At 52.5% G+C, this 17,315-nt stretch overlaps 4 protein-coding genes across 4 annotated transcripts; 3 read left to right on the top strand and 1 right to left on the bottom strand.

Annotated features, from left to right (window-relative positions):
- Nucleotides 1–4,103, top strand: BJX67DRAFT_81205 (putative phosphatidylserine decarboxylase Psd2). Its single transcript, XM_071035494.1, has 7 exons — nt 1–416; nt 504–548; nt 643–858; nt 917–1,343; nt 1,394–2,848; nt 2,897–3,648; nt 3,712–4,103. Exons 1-7 carry the CDS (start codon nt 273–275, stop codon nt 3,871–3,873), a joined length of 3,201 nt encoding a protein of 1,066 aa, XP_070886258.1. The 5' UTR covers nt 1–272; the 3' UTR covers nt 3,874–4,103.
- A 161-nt stretch (nt 4,104–4,264) lies between these two features.
- Nucleotides 4,265–7,311, top strand: BJX67DRAFT_352778 (Mis12-Mtw1 family protein). Its single transcript, XM_071029066.1, has 5 exons — nt 4,265–5,012; nt 5,092–5,667; nt 5,714–5,881; nt 5,928–6,096; nt 6,142–7,311. Exons 1-5 carry the CDS (start codon nt 4,796–4,798, stop codon nt 6,737–6,739), a joined length of 1,728 nt encoding a protein of 575 aa, XP_070886257.1. The 5' UTR covers nt 4,265–4,795; the 3' UTR covers nt 6,740–7,311.
- Nucleotides 7,312–10,562: 3,251 nt separating this feature from the next.
- BJX67DRAFT_81157 (uncharacterized protein) lies at nt 10,563–13,898 on the top strand. Its single transcript, XM_071035491.1, has 2 exons — nt 10,563–10,850; nt 10,947–13,898. Exon 2 carries the CDS (start codon nt 11,075–11,077, stop codon nt 13,703–13,705), a length of 2,631 nt encoding a protein of 876 aa, XP_070886256.1. The 5' UTR covers nt 10,563–10,850; nt 10,947–11,074; the 3' UTR covers nt 13,706–13,898.
- Nucleotides 13,899–14,824: 926 nt separating this feature from the next.
- BJX67DRAFT_81121 (uncharacterized protein) lies at nt 14,825–17,034 on the bottom strand. Its single transcript, XM_071035489.1, has one exon. The coding sequence runs from the start codon at nt 16,622–16,624 to the stop codon at nt 14,909–14,911; it is 1,716 nt and encodes a 571-aa protein (XP_070886255.1). The 5' UTR covers nt 16,625–17,034; the 3' UTR covers nt 14,825–14,908.
- Nucleotides 17,035–17,315: the final 281 nt, after the last annotated feature.

The raw sequence follows: 17,315 nt of genomic DNA, 5'->3' as shown, positions 1-17,315 counted from the left end.
CAGATCTGAGATCGACCCAGCTTTGACGACCAAGCGCACTTAGCACAGCCAAGGCAACCGCTTCGCAACACCTGTCCCTCTCTTGGGGGCGCCTTCAGCCCGCACGCACAGGCCAATTCGACCGCTTAAATTCCCTCAATTATATTTGTCGATCCCTTCTATCTAACATTGCTACCCCAGAATTTCTCCCAAGTGTCGGTTGTCCCCGTGGTCGACGCGTCTCTTCCGCGGCCACCGTCTGTTCTCACCCCGCACTCCCCGAGAATAACATCATGGTCCGGCTACCACTACCACAACGTATCAGCTCCCATCTCAGCACACGGAGCAATGCTTCGACGCCAGGCCAAAGTAGAAGCACGAGCCCCATGCGGACTCCGGACCCAAGGCCTTTGATTCTCAAAGTATCTGTCCTGCGGGTATGTAGACACTTTTTACTCTCAGCAGCCTTTGGCAGCTTCCGACCGTCGGGCATTCTGCTAACTTTGTCTTGTGCATACGACTAGGGGAGAAACCTTGCCGCAAAAGACCGGGGAGGAACTAGTGATCCTGTGAGCTTTCCTTGAGCTACATTGAAGCATAGGAGGAGAGGAGAGACGAATGATTTCCTGCAATCGATGATTTAGGAGCTGACACTTTACTCAGTATTTAATAGTCACGCTCGGAGAAGCCAGGCAATCCACGCCTACGATATTCAAGACACTGAATCCGGAATGGAATGTGACCTTCGAGATGCCGGTCGTCGGCGTGCCGCTGTTAGAATGCATCTGCTGGGACCATGACAGATTCGGCAAGGATTACTTAGGCGAGTTTGACATTCCTCTGGAAGACATATTTGCCGATGGGGCAATAGAGCAGCAGGTGTGTATCGCCTTCTCCCAGCACTACGACTGTCCGGATTCCTGTTGATTGTCGATAGCCACGATGGTACACCCTCAAGTCGAACCGGAAACCTGGGAAGAGGAAGGATAACAACGTATCGGGCGAAATTCTCCTACAATTCTCTCTGTCCGACCCCGCGAACCCGACTGCATCGCCGACGGAAATCTACCAGAGATTCAGAACCTTGGTCTGCGCCGGAGAAGAAGACGAGTATTTCCCTTCGGGCCTCTCGTCTACGATACAAGAAGAATCCGGTGACAGGGACGAAGAAACATCCGATGAAACAGACGACCCTACAAAACCGGAAGTAGTAGAAAAACGAAGGAGAAGATTGCGCCTCAAGCGACTAAAGAGGAAATCATTGGCACAGAGGGCATACCAGTTCTCTGGAGCTGGAAATGGCGTGCAAGGTATCGTGTTCATGGAGATTGTCAGGGTCACCGACCTTCCACCAGAGCGAAATGGTACGAAAACTTCGGCCCCATATGAATGGTGTAGTAACTAATTAGCACAGTGACTCGCACCTCGTTCGACATGGATCCGTTCGTTGTGACTTCGCTTGGCCGCAAGACCCTCAGGACGCCTGTAATACGCCACAACCTCAATCCCATATACAACGAGAAGATGGTTTTCCAAGTCATGAAGCACGAGCAATTATACACAATGAGTTTTACCGTCATGGATCGGGATAAATTCTCGGGGAACGACTTTGTGGCCTCAGCAGGATTTCCGCTCCAGACCCTCATCCAGGCTGCCCCTGATGCCGATCCGGAGACAGGTCTCTACAGATTTGGGGAAGATGAATCTCAAGGAGTAGCCAAGGATATCCAGATTAGTCCGTCTCCTTCGGCGTCCAACTTGTCGAAACATGGTAGGCCTATCGCAAGGTCGCAGAGCTCCACCACCTCTTTACCGGGGCTACCCCAACAGGAGGCCCAAGCGACAACGCCCTCATTAGTCGTTCCAGGGGGGAGTGCTAGCAGTAGTCTATCAGACGTTTCCACTGCGGGGAGCCCCATCAAACCAATCTCTTATGAGTCAGATGGCTTTCAGATCTACAGAATCCCGCTGACCCTGAAGAACAAGGAAAGATGGGAGGATAAGCACTTTCCCGACATAATTGTCAAAGCAAAATATATGCCTTACCGTGCGCTACGGCAACAATTCTGGAGACTGATGTTGAGGCAATATGATGCTGACGACAGCGGTAACATCGACAAGGTCGAGTTGACAACGATGCTTGATACTCTTGGGTCCACCTTGAAGGAGTCAACAATTGATAGCTTCTTTGAGCGATTTAGGGAGGAGAATGGGTCAACTGATCCCACGTGTTTAACTTTCGATCAAGCTGTGTGGTGTCTCGAGGAAACGCTGCAGTCGCTACAGAAAGATGAAAGGACAATAGGTAAGAAGCTTAGCCCGACTACGTCAACTGCCAGTCAGGAAAGCGACGGACTCAGCGGCGACGAGCTTGGCGTCGAGACCAGCGCAACTCCAGCAAATAATGCTGATTCCCAGGCGACATCTGTGCCGACAATCCCCGCCATACAGCAGCTTGGTCAAGTCGACGAAGAGCTTCATCCCGACGACCTAGGCGATGAACGTGGTGAAGAGCATGTTATTGAGCTTCGAGAATGCCCACTTTGTCACCAGCCGCGTCTTGCTAAAAGGTCTGATGCTGATATTATCACGCACATTGCCACGTGCGCAAGCCAGGATTGGCGACAGGTGGACAACCTTGTCATGGGTGGCTTTGTGACTTCAAGCCAGGCGCAACGCAAGTGGTATAGTAAAGTCATTACGAAGATCTCTTATGGCGGTTACAAACTGGGCGCGAATTCGGCCAATATCCTCGTCCAAGATCGTATCACTGGGCAGATCAACGAAGAGCGAATGAGTGTCTACGTTCGTCTCGGTATCCGACTTTTGTACAAGGGCCTCAAGAGTCGGGACATGGAGAAGAAGAGAAGTAAGGCAACCTCTTTACAAATAACTATTACGAAGCTGACCGCCGTAGTTCGCAAAATCCTGAAGTCTCTAAGTATCAAGCAAGGCAGGAAGTACGACGACCCAGCTTCCGCGAGTCAGATTCGAGATTTCATCAACTTTCACCAGCTCGACATGTCGGAAGTCCTATTACCTCTCGAGGACTTTAAGAATTTCAACGAATTCTTCTACCGCGCACTGAAACCAGGAGCCCGACCTTGTTCTGCTCCGAACGAACCTAGGATTGTTGTGTCACCGGCCGACTGTCGCTCAGTAGTATTTGACCGCATCAATGATGCGACCGGTATCTGGGTCAAAGGAAGGGAATTCTCCATCAAGAGGCTGCTTGGTGATGCCTACCCCGAAGACGTCTCACGCTACCAAAACGGAGCTTTGGGGGTCTTCCGGCTTGCTCCGCAAGATTACCATCGATTTCATATCCCTGTCGACGGTGTGATGGGGACCCCGAAGACCATTGAGGGCGAATATTATACGGTGAACCCAATGGCTATCCGGTCTGCACTCGACGTGTACGGCGAAAACGTGAGAATTCTTGTACCAATTGATTCAGTCGCCCATGGCCGAGTCATGGTCATCTGTGTTGGCGCTATGATGGTCGGGAGCACAGTCATTACACGCCAGGCCGGAGAAAGGGTTTCACGAGCTGAAGAGCTTGGATACTTCAAATTCGGCGGCAGCACCCTACTACTTCTCTTCGAGGAAGGAAAGATCAACTTCGATAGCGACCTAGTAGACAATTCCAAGGGAGCTTTAGAAACCTTGGTAAGTCTCAACCCCTTGCTGGTTCCAGCACATGGCCTCTGACATGAACCCCTTTCGTTTCAGGTCCGGGTAGGTATGTCTGTGGGCCACCACCCTGATATCCCCCAGTTCGAGCCGGATCTACCCAAGAAGCCGGAGGATGTCAGTCTTGAAGAAATGCAAGCTGCCAAGCGCAGAATCGAAGGCAGTCTAGCTCCGCCACCACACGCCTCCGAGATACAGTAGATATTCAGACTTACAGAATTATGTGATACACTCTTCCAGCGTTAGGCATTGTTTAGAAGGCGGGGCCTTTCCCATACATTCGAGAAGGACCGCAAGCATGTGTGTCCTCGCGACGTCCACGTCAGAGTTTACACTCCCGTCTTGTGGTCAGACATACATAGATGAGATTAGCACTTGACGAACTGAATCTATAGATATTGGCTACGGCAGATTAAAGGACACTTAGCCCTACTAATCCATTCTTTGATATGGTAGAAGACCCCATTGTGTAAAGTCAACTTGGTGGTTGTCGCAGGGAGGTGTCTTCCCAAAACGGACTAGCGCCGTCCCCACGCGCCACGACCAAAACAACCGCGTGCTGCGGCGGCCACTTGCAAGAGCAAACCCCCTCAAAAGTCCAACCTGAACGCCTTGCTGGGTGCGCTGCTGCGCAAGGAGCGGCAATTGAACATCCGCCAGCCTATCCGCCATTATTTATATCCATTTCTCACGACTTGCTCTCAATTGCGGCTCCGTCAGCGTGGGTGGTTGGAAGCGCGACCGGGATTCAATCGACACACGTCCCTCGAAACCTTCCCGTTAACCCCGTTGATGAGCCTCACCCTGGCTAGTTGCGACCGTGGTATCTGGAATCACATGGTGAGGAAAGGGATATTATCTTGAAGGGCAGACCGTCGATTTGCGATACCCCTTGGCTCGATTGTTTCGCTGCGTGTCCGATTCCTGTTCCTGTTGGGCAACACAACACAACCAAACACTCCGGGCAGATTCTTCGCGAACGATACGACTCCGCTTTTCCTGAGGCAATCTCGAACTCGATTACGTTGCCGAAGCGACTCAAGCGGCTTGTGGGAAAGGGGGTTCGGGTTTTCGCTATCTTTCACATCTCGCTTAATTCCAACGCGCCGCGCTCGGTCCTGACATGACCGTCACTGTTATAGCCACTTCTACGACTCAGACAAAGCGTCGCGAACCTCTGAGGGTACTTGATATGGCAACGTCCCAGGCGCGGGCGCGTCATGCATCCTCCACCGCGCCCGGTGGGACCGGTAAAGGCGGGGGGAGACGCACGAGATCAAGTCTAGATAAGCAGGAGAGGAACGAGGAGGGCGTTAATGGGGAGAAGAAGAGGAAGGCCGGTAAGTTTTCTTCTGGTCTTATTTGCACTTGGAAGCGCAACGAGTAGAGGTACTAATAAGGCGATCGATGGTTGGATAGCAATTTACGATGAAGATGTAGAAGGGTTTCAGTTCTCACGCACTACGAGCAAGAAACAGAAGTCTGGGACAGATGTCCAGAAGCCTGTTATGCCGGCCATGGAGGTTTCAGCGCCGCAACCGTCACCGAGGAGAGGCCGACCGCCGAAGAAACGCGTGGAGGAGAAGGTGGAAAATATAATGGAGTCGAAGAAACTTTCAACGGAGGGGACCGGCAAGAGACAGACGCGGGGAAGTGCAAAGAAGGCTCCGGAGCCAGAACCCCAACCTCAACCTCAACCTGAGCGGAGTACGCGCTCAGCACGAAAACGAGACCACGGGGAGCAAGCACCGGTCGAGAAGAAGCGGAAGAAAGGCCGGCCGAACAAGTCTCATGAGGAGCAGCCGAATGGTTTCGTGTCTCCAGAGCCACCGCAAGCCGGGATGTCTACTATTGCGCTGCCTCTGGCAGATACGCCGGTTATACAGCGGAACAGGGAGATGAGGGGGAAAAAGTCGTCGAAGGGGAGCAGGCGCAGTAGTCTCAGCATGCGGGGACGAAGGGCCAGCTCACTCATTGATTCTGGGGCATCGAATGGTGAGATCCTTCCTTGGATGGCAGATACCAGTGCTAACGGTCGCAGCATTGCCTCACACAAAGGTGGATACGGCGGAATTTTATAAGCACATTGCAAGTGATGGCTTACCAGAGCCGCGGAGGATGAGACAACTTCTGATCTGGTGCGCCACGCGAGCAATGGGGGATAAACCCTCAGGGTCACGTTCCGAGGATGAGAGCGCGCGATTAGCAGGTATGAGCGAGCGCAGGGTTCGATATTTAGATACTAATTGGTGCAGCACGGGTAATCCAAGAAGAGCTGCTGAAGGAATTCTCCGGCAATTCCGAGCTATCGAGTTGGTTCGCGCGAGAGGATACGACACCTCCGACGGTAGTTGTGAAGAAGGCCAATCCAAAGAACGTGCAGAATCAAGATAAGATCAAAGAGCTGGAAGAGCAAATACAAAAGTACGTCTATTGGGCCCTGTTACGGATGGTGTTAAACGGTTTTAGGTTACAAAAAGAGAGGCATGCTCTCAACGCATTACTACGGCCTCCTTCGATCCCAAGACTGAAACCCCCGCCGAAGCAGGCACCGAATGGTCAATCAGAGGACCTACCACAACTCGAAACCGCGGAGTCTCCCACACCGCAGCCCGACGACCAAATCGATCTCTCCGTATTGGATCCCTCGCAGCAACGAATCCTAGCCTCACTAGATCTAGACGCGGCCAAGCGATATCAAAACACACAACCAAACGAACTAGCCTCCGACATCCCCACCCTCCCGCCAGTAACGCCATCCAGCATATCCACCCGTCTCTCTCGAATAACAAGCCACCTCGCACCAACAATCGACTCCCTTGCCGCAGGAGTGCACGACATCGAGCTGTACCGCTCCATGTCCGACGCTGTCTCCTCACGCGTCCTCCGTATCTGCGCCGAACGACTCGAGGAACGAGACACACGAAACGTCCTCCGTCGCCTCGCTATAACCAGGCACGGGGACGGAGACGGAGAGGGCAAACAAAAGGATGTCCCTCTCCGATTACGGCCGAAGGAAGATCTAGGGCCGATTCTGGGGGCGTTGAGTCGGGTAGAGAGGCGGTGACCTCACCTCGTCCACTCTTTTCTTTTATCTGCGGTTTCTACGGCCGACATTTTTGCTTTGAGTTCTACCGGCCATGCATGCGGTGGCCGTGACTTTGGTTTGGTTCCTTTTCTCCTGTTCTGGGCATATGGAAAGCAATGGAGTTCCGGGTGTTGTGCTGTGCTGTGCTGTGCTGTGCCGTGTCGTGTCATGTATGATGAGGATAAGATAGATAGGACAGGTTGATAGTTAGCTTAGCTAATGGACTGATAAGCGCGTTGCTTGCCCGGCATGAGAATCCGTGTTGGACGGCTGTTTTCGTAAATCAAACGCGTAGAGTATAACCTCCAACTCTTCGCAGTCCGTCCTCGAGCAGCATCATGGATTGGCCAGCCAATTGGGCTTCGGACCAAGATACCAAAGCTGGGAGACTTTTTGACGAGAGTTTTTCCGGCCCGATCATCGGCATCCTCGAAATCGGACGGCGAAGATGTGGAACCGAAGGATCAGAATGCGAGAGCGTTTACCTGAAGGTATCAGGATTCTCCAAGGGATAATATCGAACAAGAATCTGGAAGAGGCCTCAACCCAACCTTGGAACACTTCAAGCTTTACATCGAAGAGTCAGTCAACAAGCCAATACGAAGATCGGAATAATAATCCATGTGACGTCGAGGGCGAACGCGTGCTCTTAAGATCTGGTTTTTCTTTTCTTTTCCTTTTTTCTTATCAATTGATTTTCTCTAAGTTTGCCCCCGATTCCCTTGTGAATACTGATATCTCGATATCTCGATATCTCGATGTAGCTGAGGGGCTCACGTTTTATTCAGATCGAGAATATCTCGCATTCAGACTCGTTATTGTTCAGCTCAGCTGTTCAGTCCAGCTGATCACTCGCTGGGTCCGGCTGCCCGATCCAAGACTATTCGATGGATCTTGACTACTCTCGACCCAGTTCGGGCAGACTGTGGACCTTCAAAATACTTTCCGAGTCTTTGGGAAGTTCGAGTTGAACGGGTGGAGAACCTGCACGTCTCCCTTGGATTCCTTACACAGCGAACGGTGAATTGGAGTCTACCTTATCACCACCATCCAGAGTGCCAGACCAGATGAGTTGGAAAATGATCCGAGCTCCTGCTCTACCAGAGCCCCCCGGTGAGCAAAATCTCTGCGTGGCCAGCCAATTACATTTCCAAGCACTCGGGCAGAAGGGAGAAAAGCTCGATTAAGGTTGGATCCACCAGAATCAGAATAAGATTAGCCCTGGGAGGGTGAACCAAAGCCCGGGTTTTTACACCCAGCGGATGACAGCTGAGCGGCGAGCCGACAAGCCGTGTGGTGGACCTCGTGGAGAACAAAACCCTTCTTGCTGTCCATCACGTAACGATGATCCCAAGTTCCCGGCCAGCTCAGTGCTATGGAGACGGGACTAGGCCAGTTCGATTCTTCGAGTCGAGGCCACTCAGTCGCCTTTCGGGTCAGTTTCCCCCTTTCCCCAGACATCGCCGACGGAAATGGATTGCATCGCATATGCAGCTGCAGGAGCAAATTGGGCGGGAACATACCTTCTGAATATGAAGGGGGAGACCTCGTAGCACCCGCCATGGATTCTGTCCTTTTCTCCTCCACAGACACAACCAGATCAAGCTCCCCTCTAACGGCTCTAAAAGCACGCCTGGACACGTACATCCGCCCGGAGGGCAGCCTGAGACTCCGCGGTGTGACAACGGAGGGCCACGGGGAGGATGCATCGGTCCTAATGTCCCAGGCCTTCTCAGGCTCTTCCCGTGTGCTCATGCTCTAGCTCCCGCTCCTGCAGGTGCTCCACTCGCCGACACATCACTGACAGCCAGGCCCTTCACCGTCCAGAAATAAGGATTGGTCCCTGCGTCGCGTACGTGGGACAGCCATCCTCGGCAGGCCTAAACTCTCAACCAACCAGACTGCAAAGAGCAACGCTCTAGCTCCCGAAAAGTGGAGCTGTTCCCGGAGTGATGTTGGACGAAGTGTGTGATGACCGTTGGAGTTGGTCCGAGGCTGCTGATGAGGGGCTCATTCGGTGCGTGGATGATGGCCCTTCTGTCCGTGGGGGATGAGGTTCGGGTTTTTTTTTCACCAGAGAGAGTGAGTCTTGGTTGATTCGGTGTTTGCTTTCGACTTCCCTGACCTGCAGATGCAGAACGCTTCGAGAGTCCGTGCGTACGCTAAGTCCTCTTTCTCCGGTGAGGTGAGAAGACGGTGTGACGCCCAATTTGGCGTTCCTTGACGTCATGGGGAGGAATGGGAAGGAGCGAAGGGGCAAACAAAGGCACATGGGAAGAAGCCCTGGGTTGAGATGGGATGTCTGGAGGTAAGTTCCAGTCTAAATTTGGAACTGCTTGGGTGTCATACTTTGGATGTTCTGGACTTTCGGCACTGGACGACAGAGAGCAGTGGGTCGAACTATTCCTGCCCATCACGTCAATCAAGTCAGGCAAATCAGGAGAAGGTCGTGAGGAGAGAAGAATGTTCTCTTGAGTGAGTCCGAACCAGCCATTTCGAACCAGTTGAGACAGGGTATTATGAAGGTAAATTTGACATGAAACACCAGGCGTTTGATGCTCGAATGGCGTTGTTGTGGAGGTTTGTCCACGAAGGACTGTGCGGGAATCAGGATGCAAGGAATATATTCAATCCTCTTGATTCCAGGTGTTTGGGATTGTAGATCCGGCAAACGTAATGCTCAAGCTGAGAGACGAGACTATTTGTTTCCGATCGCCAGGGACTGTCGCAGGGGGTCAGGGTGATGAATTCGTCAACGGAGGAAGGAGATTAACTTACTTTTCTTTTGATATCAGAAGTTTGATGGCGAATAATGATGGCAGCCGGCTCCGAGAGACGGTCCGCCGTTCCAGAGGAGCAGCTTTGGATGATTTGCCGCGCTAAAGCGAGCCAAAACAAAATCCGATCAAAAAGCAACTCAGCCTGACGATCCACTGCCTGCCTCTCGACACACAATCGACTGATAACAATACTCCATCCCTCAACAATAATGCCTCATCAGAGGCCAATCGAGTCTGACCAAACCACGGAAAATACACTCAGACTTGATGTAATTCTCCAGTTTTCCCTGTGGTGGCACCGCGTCTAGACCCCGTGAAACGAGTTCAGTCCTCGTCTGTCTTGCCTGTGACAGTGACTCTATGATCATTTTTTTTATTATTATTTCTCAATTAGAGAGAGAGAGGATTATGGATCCAACATTATCAGAACCAGAAAGGCCTGGACGCTGGCAGTGTGAGCCACCTGTCTGGCCTGCTGCGATCGAACCCACCCCCCTTCTACCTCTGGGTCCAAATCACAAATTGCTCATGGCGCTCGCCATTTGCCATCGACTCATCGATCTCGTCTCCTGTCTCTCCTCTGTCTGTCCTTTGACTCTTGAGTGATTCTCTGGTCTCGCCTTCTGCGGCTTCTGCAGCGAAACAGTCCACTCTGATACAGATCTTCGTCTGTCTGCCCCTCGAATCAGACACCGTCTGTCAAGCTTCAGCAGTCCAAAGGCAGGAAAGGGATATATTTCAAATCAGTCTCCCCCACAGAGGGTCCTCCTGCAACGACCTGCTCTTGTTGCTACACAAGATTGCGCAGCTCTCTTTCATGTGCCGTGCTGCTCTTCGATCCTGTCATTGGACCTTCTTGTCCTTGCTGCCTCTATCCGGACGCCTTCCCTTCTAACTCGGCAGCTTTTGTCTATCAGGGGACTGTTGTTTTCCCCTCTTCACCTGGTTGTTTTCGAACATCGACCTACAAAGCCCACGCCGCCTCCCCGGCTCGTCGCTTCGCCTTCGGACACTCATATACCTTGACCTGGCCTCTGTTTCCCTGCGTCATTCCCGCTCCTCTTTTATTTTTGACTTGACATATCTCGCCTCTTTATCTTCTAGGCACTCCTCGTATCACACTATTGAGTCGGCCCCGGGCATCTTGACTATGTACTGGTGACGTATCTTCATTCCTTGAAGCGGGCCCTTTACCCCTTCCAACCCACCTGTCCAACCGTTCCCTTTTCTCTGGTTAGTCCAGGAGATTAAGGTATACAGTCCGTGCCTTGACTTTGGGTAGATCCCACTCTTGGCACAGTATCTACGAGGTTTGTTGAAATCCAGTTGTGACTCTCACATGGTTCCCTTTCCCACAGCTCCAATGAGACCTTCAATCTCGACTCTTCTGACTATTTGCCATGCAGAAACAGCACACCAACAAGTCCCGCCTTTTGACGGAAAACAAAAGAGCGCAAATCTTAAAATAAAATAAATTCGAAGGTGACACAGGGCTCTGAAACCTCCTGCGTCAGTCCGTAAGGGAACTCAAACAATGGCGGGCGGGTATTTTGATCTTCCTATATCTTCCTCTTCCCGGCGCTCGAGCCTGACCGATGTACCTGGAGACAGTCCACTTCCCCCGGGGCCGCGTGTCTCTCCCCTGGAGGGTCCCAATGAGAGCCTGCCTGAGCGACTGATAGACCCTGGTGGAGCTCAAGGGAGGCAACAGCGGAATGCAGGTATTCTCAAGAGCGCGAACCGCGTCAAATTCACAGTCAGCGAGGCGGGTATTGCTGTGAGCCCGGGTCTCTCATCAACGTCACAGCCTCGAGTGGATGGAAGGGGCTCGCCCCTGCCTCAGAAACCGTTGCCCACCGCTAGCATTCCGTCGTCCGAGCGAAGAGGGCCCGATCCCCACCCTTTTCCTCATGGGGATATCAGCTCAAGCTTCCCTGCGGTTGTCACAGGTCACTCCAGGGATAGCTCCCCGGGTATGACTGGAGCTGATGAAGCCAACAATGAGAAGGGGAGAGCGATCCACTCAGCCTACTCAGCGCAGGAGAGAGCGCAGAAACTGGCATCCGATTTAGGACGCCCCTCAAAGTCACCCAGTCAGAGTCCATGGCCAAGTCTGCCGCCATCTATTGCGTCTACTCCCACTGAGGAGTCCCAGCCCTTCGAGGATGGTGACGACATTCCTATGATCAGACTGCCTGAAAAGCAATTCGACTACTTCTCCGACGATGACAATGACGACGACAACTATGGTTTAGTCGATGGACGACAACACACCCGCTCCCCCGAAGCTCACCAGCTTGTCCAACAGATGACTCGCAGAGATTTTCATCTTTTGAACCGCATCCGTGCTCCATCACCCGGCCTGCGGTCCGGTCAAGTCACTCCCATCGAGGAAAGGGACCCCGACGCGTACGTCCCACGCCCAACCCAGTATCGTGGTGGCATTCTCTCCTCCCTCCTCAAACTTTACGATCAACCGATCACCTCTTCTCGCGGCCGTTATGGCTACTCCCGCCAAAGTAGCTCTGGTGACATGAGTGGCCGCGGCCTGTCCCCGGATCCAAACTGGCGTTCTCACCAAAAGCCGAGGAAGTGGTATGAGAAGTCACCAAACCAGTCGAGCATTTCTCTGGCCGGATCAACCGCAAAAAACTCGACTAGCTCGCCGTTCGCAATGCTCAAGCGCTCGCGCAGCAGCGGGGCCGTCCCTGGCATGTCAAAGCGGATGGGGAAGCCTCAACTGGAGGACGAGATCCGCATCACGGTACATATTGCGGAATTGCTACAACGTCAGCGCTACCTGATCATCCTCTGTAAGGCCCTAATGAAGTATGGCGCGCCGACACATCGATTGGAGGAGTACATGAAGATGACAGCTCGTGTGCTGGAGATTAATGCCAATTTCTTATACCTTCCGGGCTGCATGGTCGTCTCATTTGACGATTTCTCCACCCACACTACCGAAGTCAAACTTGTCCGTGTGAACCAGGGAGTTGACTTGGGGAAGCTATCTGATGTCCACACCGTCTACAAGGAAGTGATTCACGACGTGATTGGCGTTGAAGAAGCCATCCAACGACTGGGCGAGCTGGTCAAAAAGAAGGATAAGTATCCTGTCTGGCTCCTCATTCTCCTCCACGGCCTTGCCAGCGCATCTGTTGGCCCGTTTGCATTCGGCGCCCGGCCCATTGACCTGCCTATTGCCTTTCTCCTCGGCTGCCTCTTGGGCATCCTCCAACTCATCCTATCTCCCCGATCTCATCTGTACTCTAACGTCTTTGAAATATCGGCCGCTGTCCTCACTTCCTTCCTGGCCCGCGCCTTTGGTAGCATCCGCTACAATGGTGGCCACCTCTTTTGCTTCTCAGCGCTTGCGCAATCCTCCATCGCCCTCATCCTCCCAGGCTACCTTGTCCTCTGCGCTAGTTTGGAGCTCCAATCCCGCAGCATGGTTGCCGGTTCTGTACGCATGGTATATGCCATAATCTACTCCCTTTTCCTCGGCTTTGGGATCACAATCGGCACCGCTGTCTATGGCCTGCTTGACTCCCATGCTTCCACAGACTACACCTGTCCTCCTTCCCCAATCACAAACGAATACCTGCAACGCTTTCCGTCCGTTATTATCTTTACCTTTTGCCTCGCCGCTGTCAACCAGGCAAAATGGAAACAGATACCTATGATGCTCATAATCTCGTTCGCGGGGTACGTGACCAACTATTTCGGCGGAAAGCGCTTCTCCTCTTCCACCCAGGTCTCCTCCGCACTAGGAGCCTTCGTCGTCGGCGTAATCGCAAACCTCTACTCCCGTCTCCGTCACGGCTTCGCAGCCGCCGCCATGCTCCCGGCGATCTTCGTCCTCGTCCCCTCGGGACTCGCTGCATCCGGCTCCCTGATCTCTGGCATTGCATCCGCACAAGAGATGACAAGCCAGCAAACTCCGTTCTCTGTCGTCAACAATGGAACCCAGGGCTTCGTTGATGCGGCGAACAACATGACGTCTCAGCCGTCGCACGGGCCCCAGCAAAACCCGTTCCACGGCGTCGTTTTCGACATCGGATACGGAATGGTCCAAGTTGCCATTGGATTCACCGTGGGCCTGTTCCTGGCTGCCCTTGTTGTTTATCCTCTTGGGAAGAAGCGGAGTGGGCTCTTCAGCTTCTGATTTCTCTCCCTGCATTCGCACCTTCCTATCAGCCCTTCCTCTCAAATACTGCCTTACCCCACAACAATGACGTACTTACCAGTTCTTGCTCCATTTCTCGGCTATTTCGATGAAGCGATGTACCCTATCCCATCTTGTACTATCTCGTCATGTTGTTTAGCGTGTCCTACCCATCTTGTCCGTTCTTGCTATGCGAGCATTGTTCGGAGTCTCTATCTCATATGTCTATCATCTCATGGTCAGTTCGCCAACTTCGCCAACTCCTTTCGTCTCGTATGGTCTTGTCTAATTATCGCATCTCTCTCATTGCACTAAGTCGCCGAGGGTGGTCCTGTACACGTTCTTGCATACGTTCTTCTGTTCTCTCAAGTTTACATCTGCAACTCTACATCTGCACATAGAATAATGTCGCCCCCCTCTCATCCGCCTCGCCTCCCCCGAGTTTTCCCCCATATCCACCAAGTTCCCCGCGTATAAACCCTTCTTTTACCGTATATGTACTTGTATCTGTATCTGTACATCTGTATATTCGAATCGAATCCAATCGACCCAATGCGCCCATGGCGATCAATCGCTCTTGACATGGCATGGCTTGACCTGAACCGCCCATCCTCTGCAACAAGTATAACTGCTAACTTGGATATGATTGTTCAATTAAGAAAAAAAAAATTGGGTATTTAGACTCCATACGGCCCGGATAGCATCAACGGCTACGTTGCATGGTCCTCTTTCGGGAGCTGAGATCCACTTTGATAGATTTGCTTTACTAAGAACAACACGCATCGAAGTGAGTTATCTTTGAATAATGGATTTCAGATATAATACGAAACAATATGCTATGGCGGGGGACAAGACACTTGATCCATCCAGTGGGTGTGTGGTGTGTGACAATCGTACCAAAGAAAGTATTTACAAACTGTCGAAATCCCAACTGGGACTTCAGTTCGGGTTCCAAGCACAGTTTGCATGGAGAAGAGAACTATAGCAGAGAGGGTAGGTGCTCTCAAGATCCCAGAAAGATGAAGTCGTGTTGACATGATTTTGCAGGACAGTGAGCACCATTGTGTATGGCGATATGACTCCGGTGAGAAACGAAGACAAAAAATCAAAGCTAGACAGGAAGAAAACAAAATCCAATAACAATCATCCAATTGCAGTTAGTCCGTTACGTGACAGTCATAGTATGTGCGTACGATGTCCGCATCACATGATCGGGGTCTTGCGCTTTTCAGCGCTCGACAGCACGAGCATGGGCGTCTTGCGACGTTCCGTACCCTGAGCTACCGCCTTCGGGCCAGCAACGACAGCAGCCACTGATGGTGGAGAAGGTTGATCTGCGGATTTGCCCCCAAAATACCCGTCCCCCTCGCTGAGAGAAGTCGTGCTGAAGGGGCTGTCCTGCGACTTGCGTTCCCGAGAGGATCTCTCCTTCCTCTCAGAGCCAATAGCACCGTTTGCTGCAGCACGCAGACTACCCAAGCTGGGTTTGCTAGAAAGGCTACCACCGCTACGAACCGTAGCATCATCATTATCGGAGAAGGTAAACTCCTTCTCACTCGCAGGGGTGTTGGTACCGCCACTACTGTGGCCCAGACTGCGGGTATCTCCGCGGCGTTCAATTCCCGCGCGCACCAGGTTATGGACAGCACGGCGACGCTGACGAGTGGCAAAGTTCTTGCTTCCTTCGTGCTTTGAAGTTGGCTTCGCAACGAGCTCTTCCAGCGAGGGTGGACCGCGTGGCTGGCGAGAGGGATGCTCTCCAGCACGACCCTGGCCAGGGCCAAAAGTGCCGGTAGCCGGAGTGGCAGTCGCAGCAGTCTTAGGGCCACTGACATACGCAACGCTGTTGGCCTTCTTCGTATCAATACCGGTCTTGGTCGGTCCCGGGCCGAGGGGCGTGTTCTTCTTGTGGGCAGAGCTGCGGAAAGCATTGGCAGATGGAGGAGGAAGGGGCGCGATACCATCCTCGGAAGCGGCCCCGCCGGAAGATACGTCGTCCGGCACACTGACTGGCGACCTGACTGACTCGAGAGGGGGAGAAACCTCAGCCCGGAAAGGCGGTACATGCAACGGTGGAGACTGGTACTCCTCCTCAGACTGGTAGGGCGGTGTAAGGTCTTGCTGCGCGCTGTTATCGTAAACATAATTCAATTGACCAGTCAATGGATTATAGACCGAGTACAGTCCCGCCTGGCCAGCGACAGGTTGAACAACTGGCTGCACCCCCTGCTGGAGCTGCTGCTGATAGATTCCCATGGCCGGGACGGACAGCGGGGAGTATTCCTGCTGCTGCTGGCCAGGGCCCACACCAAGGCTCAAGCCTTGAAACTGCTGGGCAGCAGCGGTAACACTGAGGAGTTGCTGCTGCAAGCGCTGCTGCTGGGCAGCAAGGAACATATTTGTAGACATCAGTTCCGCATAGAGGTTCTCGTCAATGGGCATGTCGTTAGGGAGTTCAATAGCCGGAGGTGCTAGGACCTGCTCCGGCAAGGTATACATAGGACGACCCATGTTTGTGTCGAGTCCCTGGTTCATCATCAAAGAGCGTCGTGGGAATCCAGTTCCCATCGCGGTTTGCGGAATGCCTCGCTCAGCAGTGCGATTGGAGAGATTACCGTACCGATCTCCCTCCATACCTAGATGCTGCCTGCGCTGATTGGCAGAGGGCACAGTAGCGGACTTCGGAGCGGTTCTCAACCCAGCTAGAAGATGCGATCGGCTGGTTCTTGGAGTAGAAACTGTTGCCGAAGGCTGGGACTCATCAATGGTGGAGATATGCGGCGGTGGCACACTCAAGCGCTTGACATTAGGCCCCTTTCTCCGAGATCCAAAGCTAGAGCCCGGGGCACCAAGCGAGGGGCCATTATTGTAAGATGAATTGTAGGTCATCTGAGCAAGACCGCCAGCGTCCATACTCATGTTTGTATATCAGAACGTTGTATGTGCAATAGACTAAATAGAACAGCCGCTGGAATGCAATATTCAAGGCGACGTAGCGATCGGGAGGATGGTGGATATTTGCCAATTAGAGTATTAGGGGCAAATTAGAGAAAGTGGTGTACCACCCTGTATTTACCGGCAACGCGTTTGAATGATGCAACGAGTGAAGTCGACACTGGTTTTCGATCGCTATAAGAGTTAAACGTGCTTCTGAGACGTTAACAAGTGTGGAGTTAAACGGATACACGTCCAACGTACTTGCAAGAAGTAAGGAACGGAGCCCGAGATCAAGTTAAAGCCAGGCGTACGATTAGTGGGTGTAAGGTGTCTATCTGCAGCTGTTGCGATGTATGACGTTTGATGGTAAATAGTGAATGATAGAGGACGCAACGCGACCGACAGCAATCAATGACTGAGCGGTTATGAAGGAAGTGGCGGTCGGAGTTAGCGATTAAAGTGAGATGACAGTAAAGTATGCTGAGAGATGCTCCGCAACCCTCGAACGTAGTTGGAAATGGTCCTGTTCCCGAATTGAAAACGTGGGTAACTCGAGCAGTTATCCCCTGAGTGGCAAGATAGCAGTCAGGAGTTTTGAGAAGAGCCGCTTCCGTGCTGCAAGGGGTGGCTAGATTGACTTTGTTTCAGTTATTTTCACTTTTTGGTTTATATC

Source organism: Aspergillus lucknowensis (genome assembly GCF_044049455.1).
Source record: "Aspergillus lucknowensis strain CBS 449.75 chromosome Unknown BJX67scaffold_19, whole genome shotgun sequence".
In the NCBI taxonomy this organism is placed as follows: Eukaryota; Fungi; Ascomycota; class Eurotiomycetes; order Eurotiales; family Aspergillaceae; genus Aspergillus; species Aspergillus lucknowensis.
The sequence above is the reverse complement of the archived record's forward strand: the minus strand, read 5'-3'. Positions and strand labels throughout refer to the sequence as shown.

Bases quoted from the DNA above. Each gene is read 5' to 3' on its own strand.
- BJX67DRAFT_81157 (XM_071035491.1), top strand. From the start codon at position 11,075: ATGGCGGGCGGGTATTTTGATCTTCCTATATCTTCCTCTTCCCGGCGC.
- BJX67DRAFT_352778 (XM_071029066.1), top strand. From the start codon at position 4,796: ATGACCGTCACTGTTATAGCCACTTCTACGACTCAGACAAAGCGTCGC. The intron at 5,668-5,713 runs GTGAGATCCTTC...TAACGGTCGCAG, and splicing joins TGATTCTGGGGCATCGAATG to CATTGCCTCACACAAAGGTG. The intron at 5,882-5,927 runs GTATGAGCGAGC...TAATTGGTGCAG, and splicing joins TGAGAGCGCGCGATTAGCAG to CACGGGTAATCCAAGAAGAG.
- BJX67DRAFT_81205 (XM_071035494.1), top strand. From the start codon at position 273: ATGGTCCGGCTACCACTACCACAACGTATCAGCTCCCATCTCAGCACA. The intron at 2,849-2,896 runs GTAAGGCAACCT...TGACCGCCGTAG, and splicing joins GGACATGGAGAAGAAGAGAA to TTCGCAAAATCCTGAAGTCT. The intron at 3,649-3,711 runs GTAAGTCTCAAC...CTTTCGTTTCAG, and splicing joins AGGGAGCTTTAGAAACCTTG to GTCCGGGTAGGTATGTCTGT.
- BJX67DRAFT_81121 (XM_071035489.1), bottom strand. From the start codon at position 16,624: ATGAGTATGGACGCTGGCGGTCTTGCTCAGATGACCTACAATTCATCT.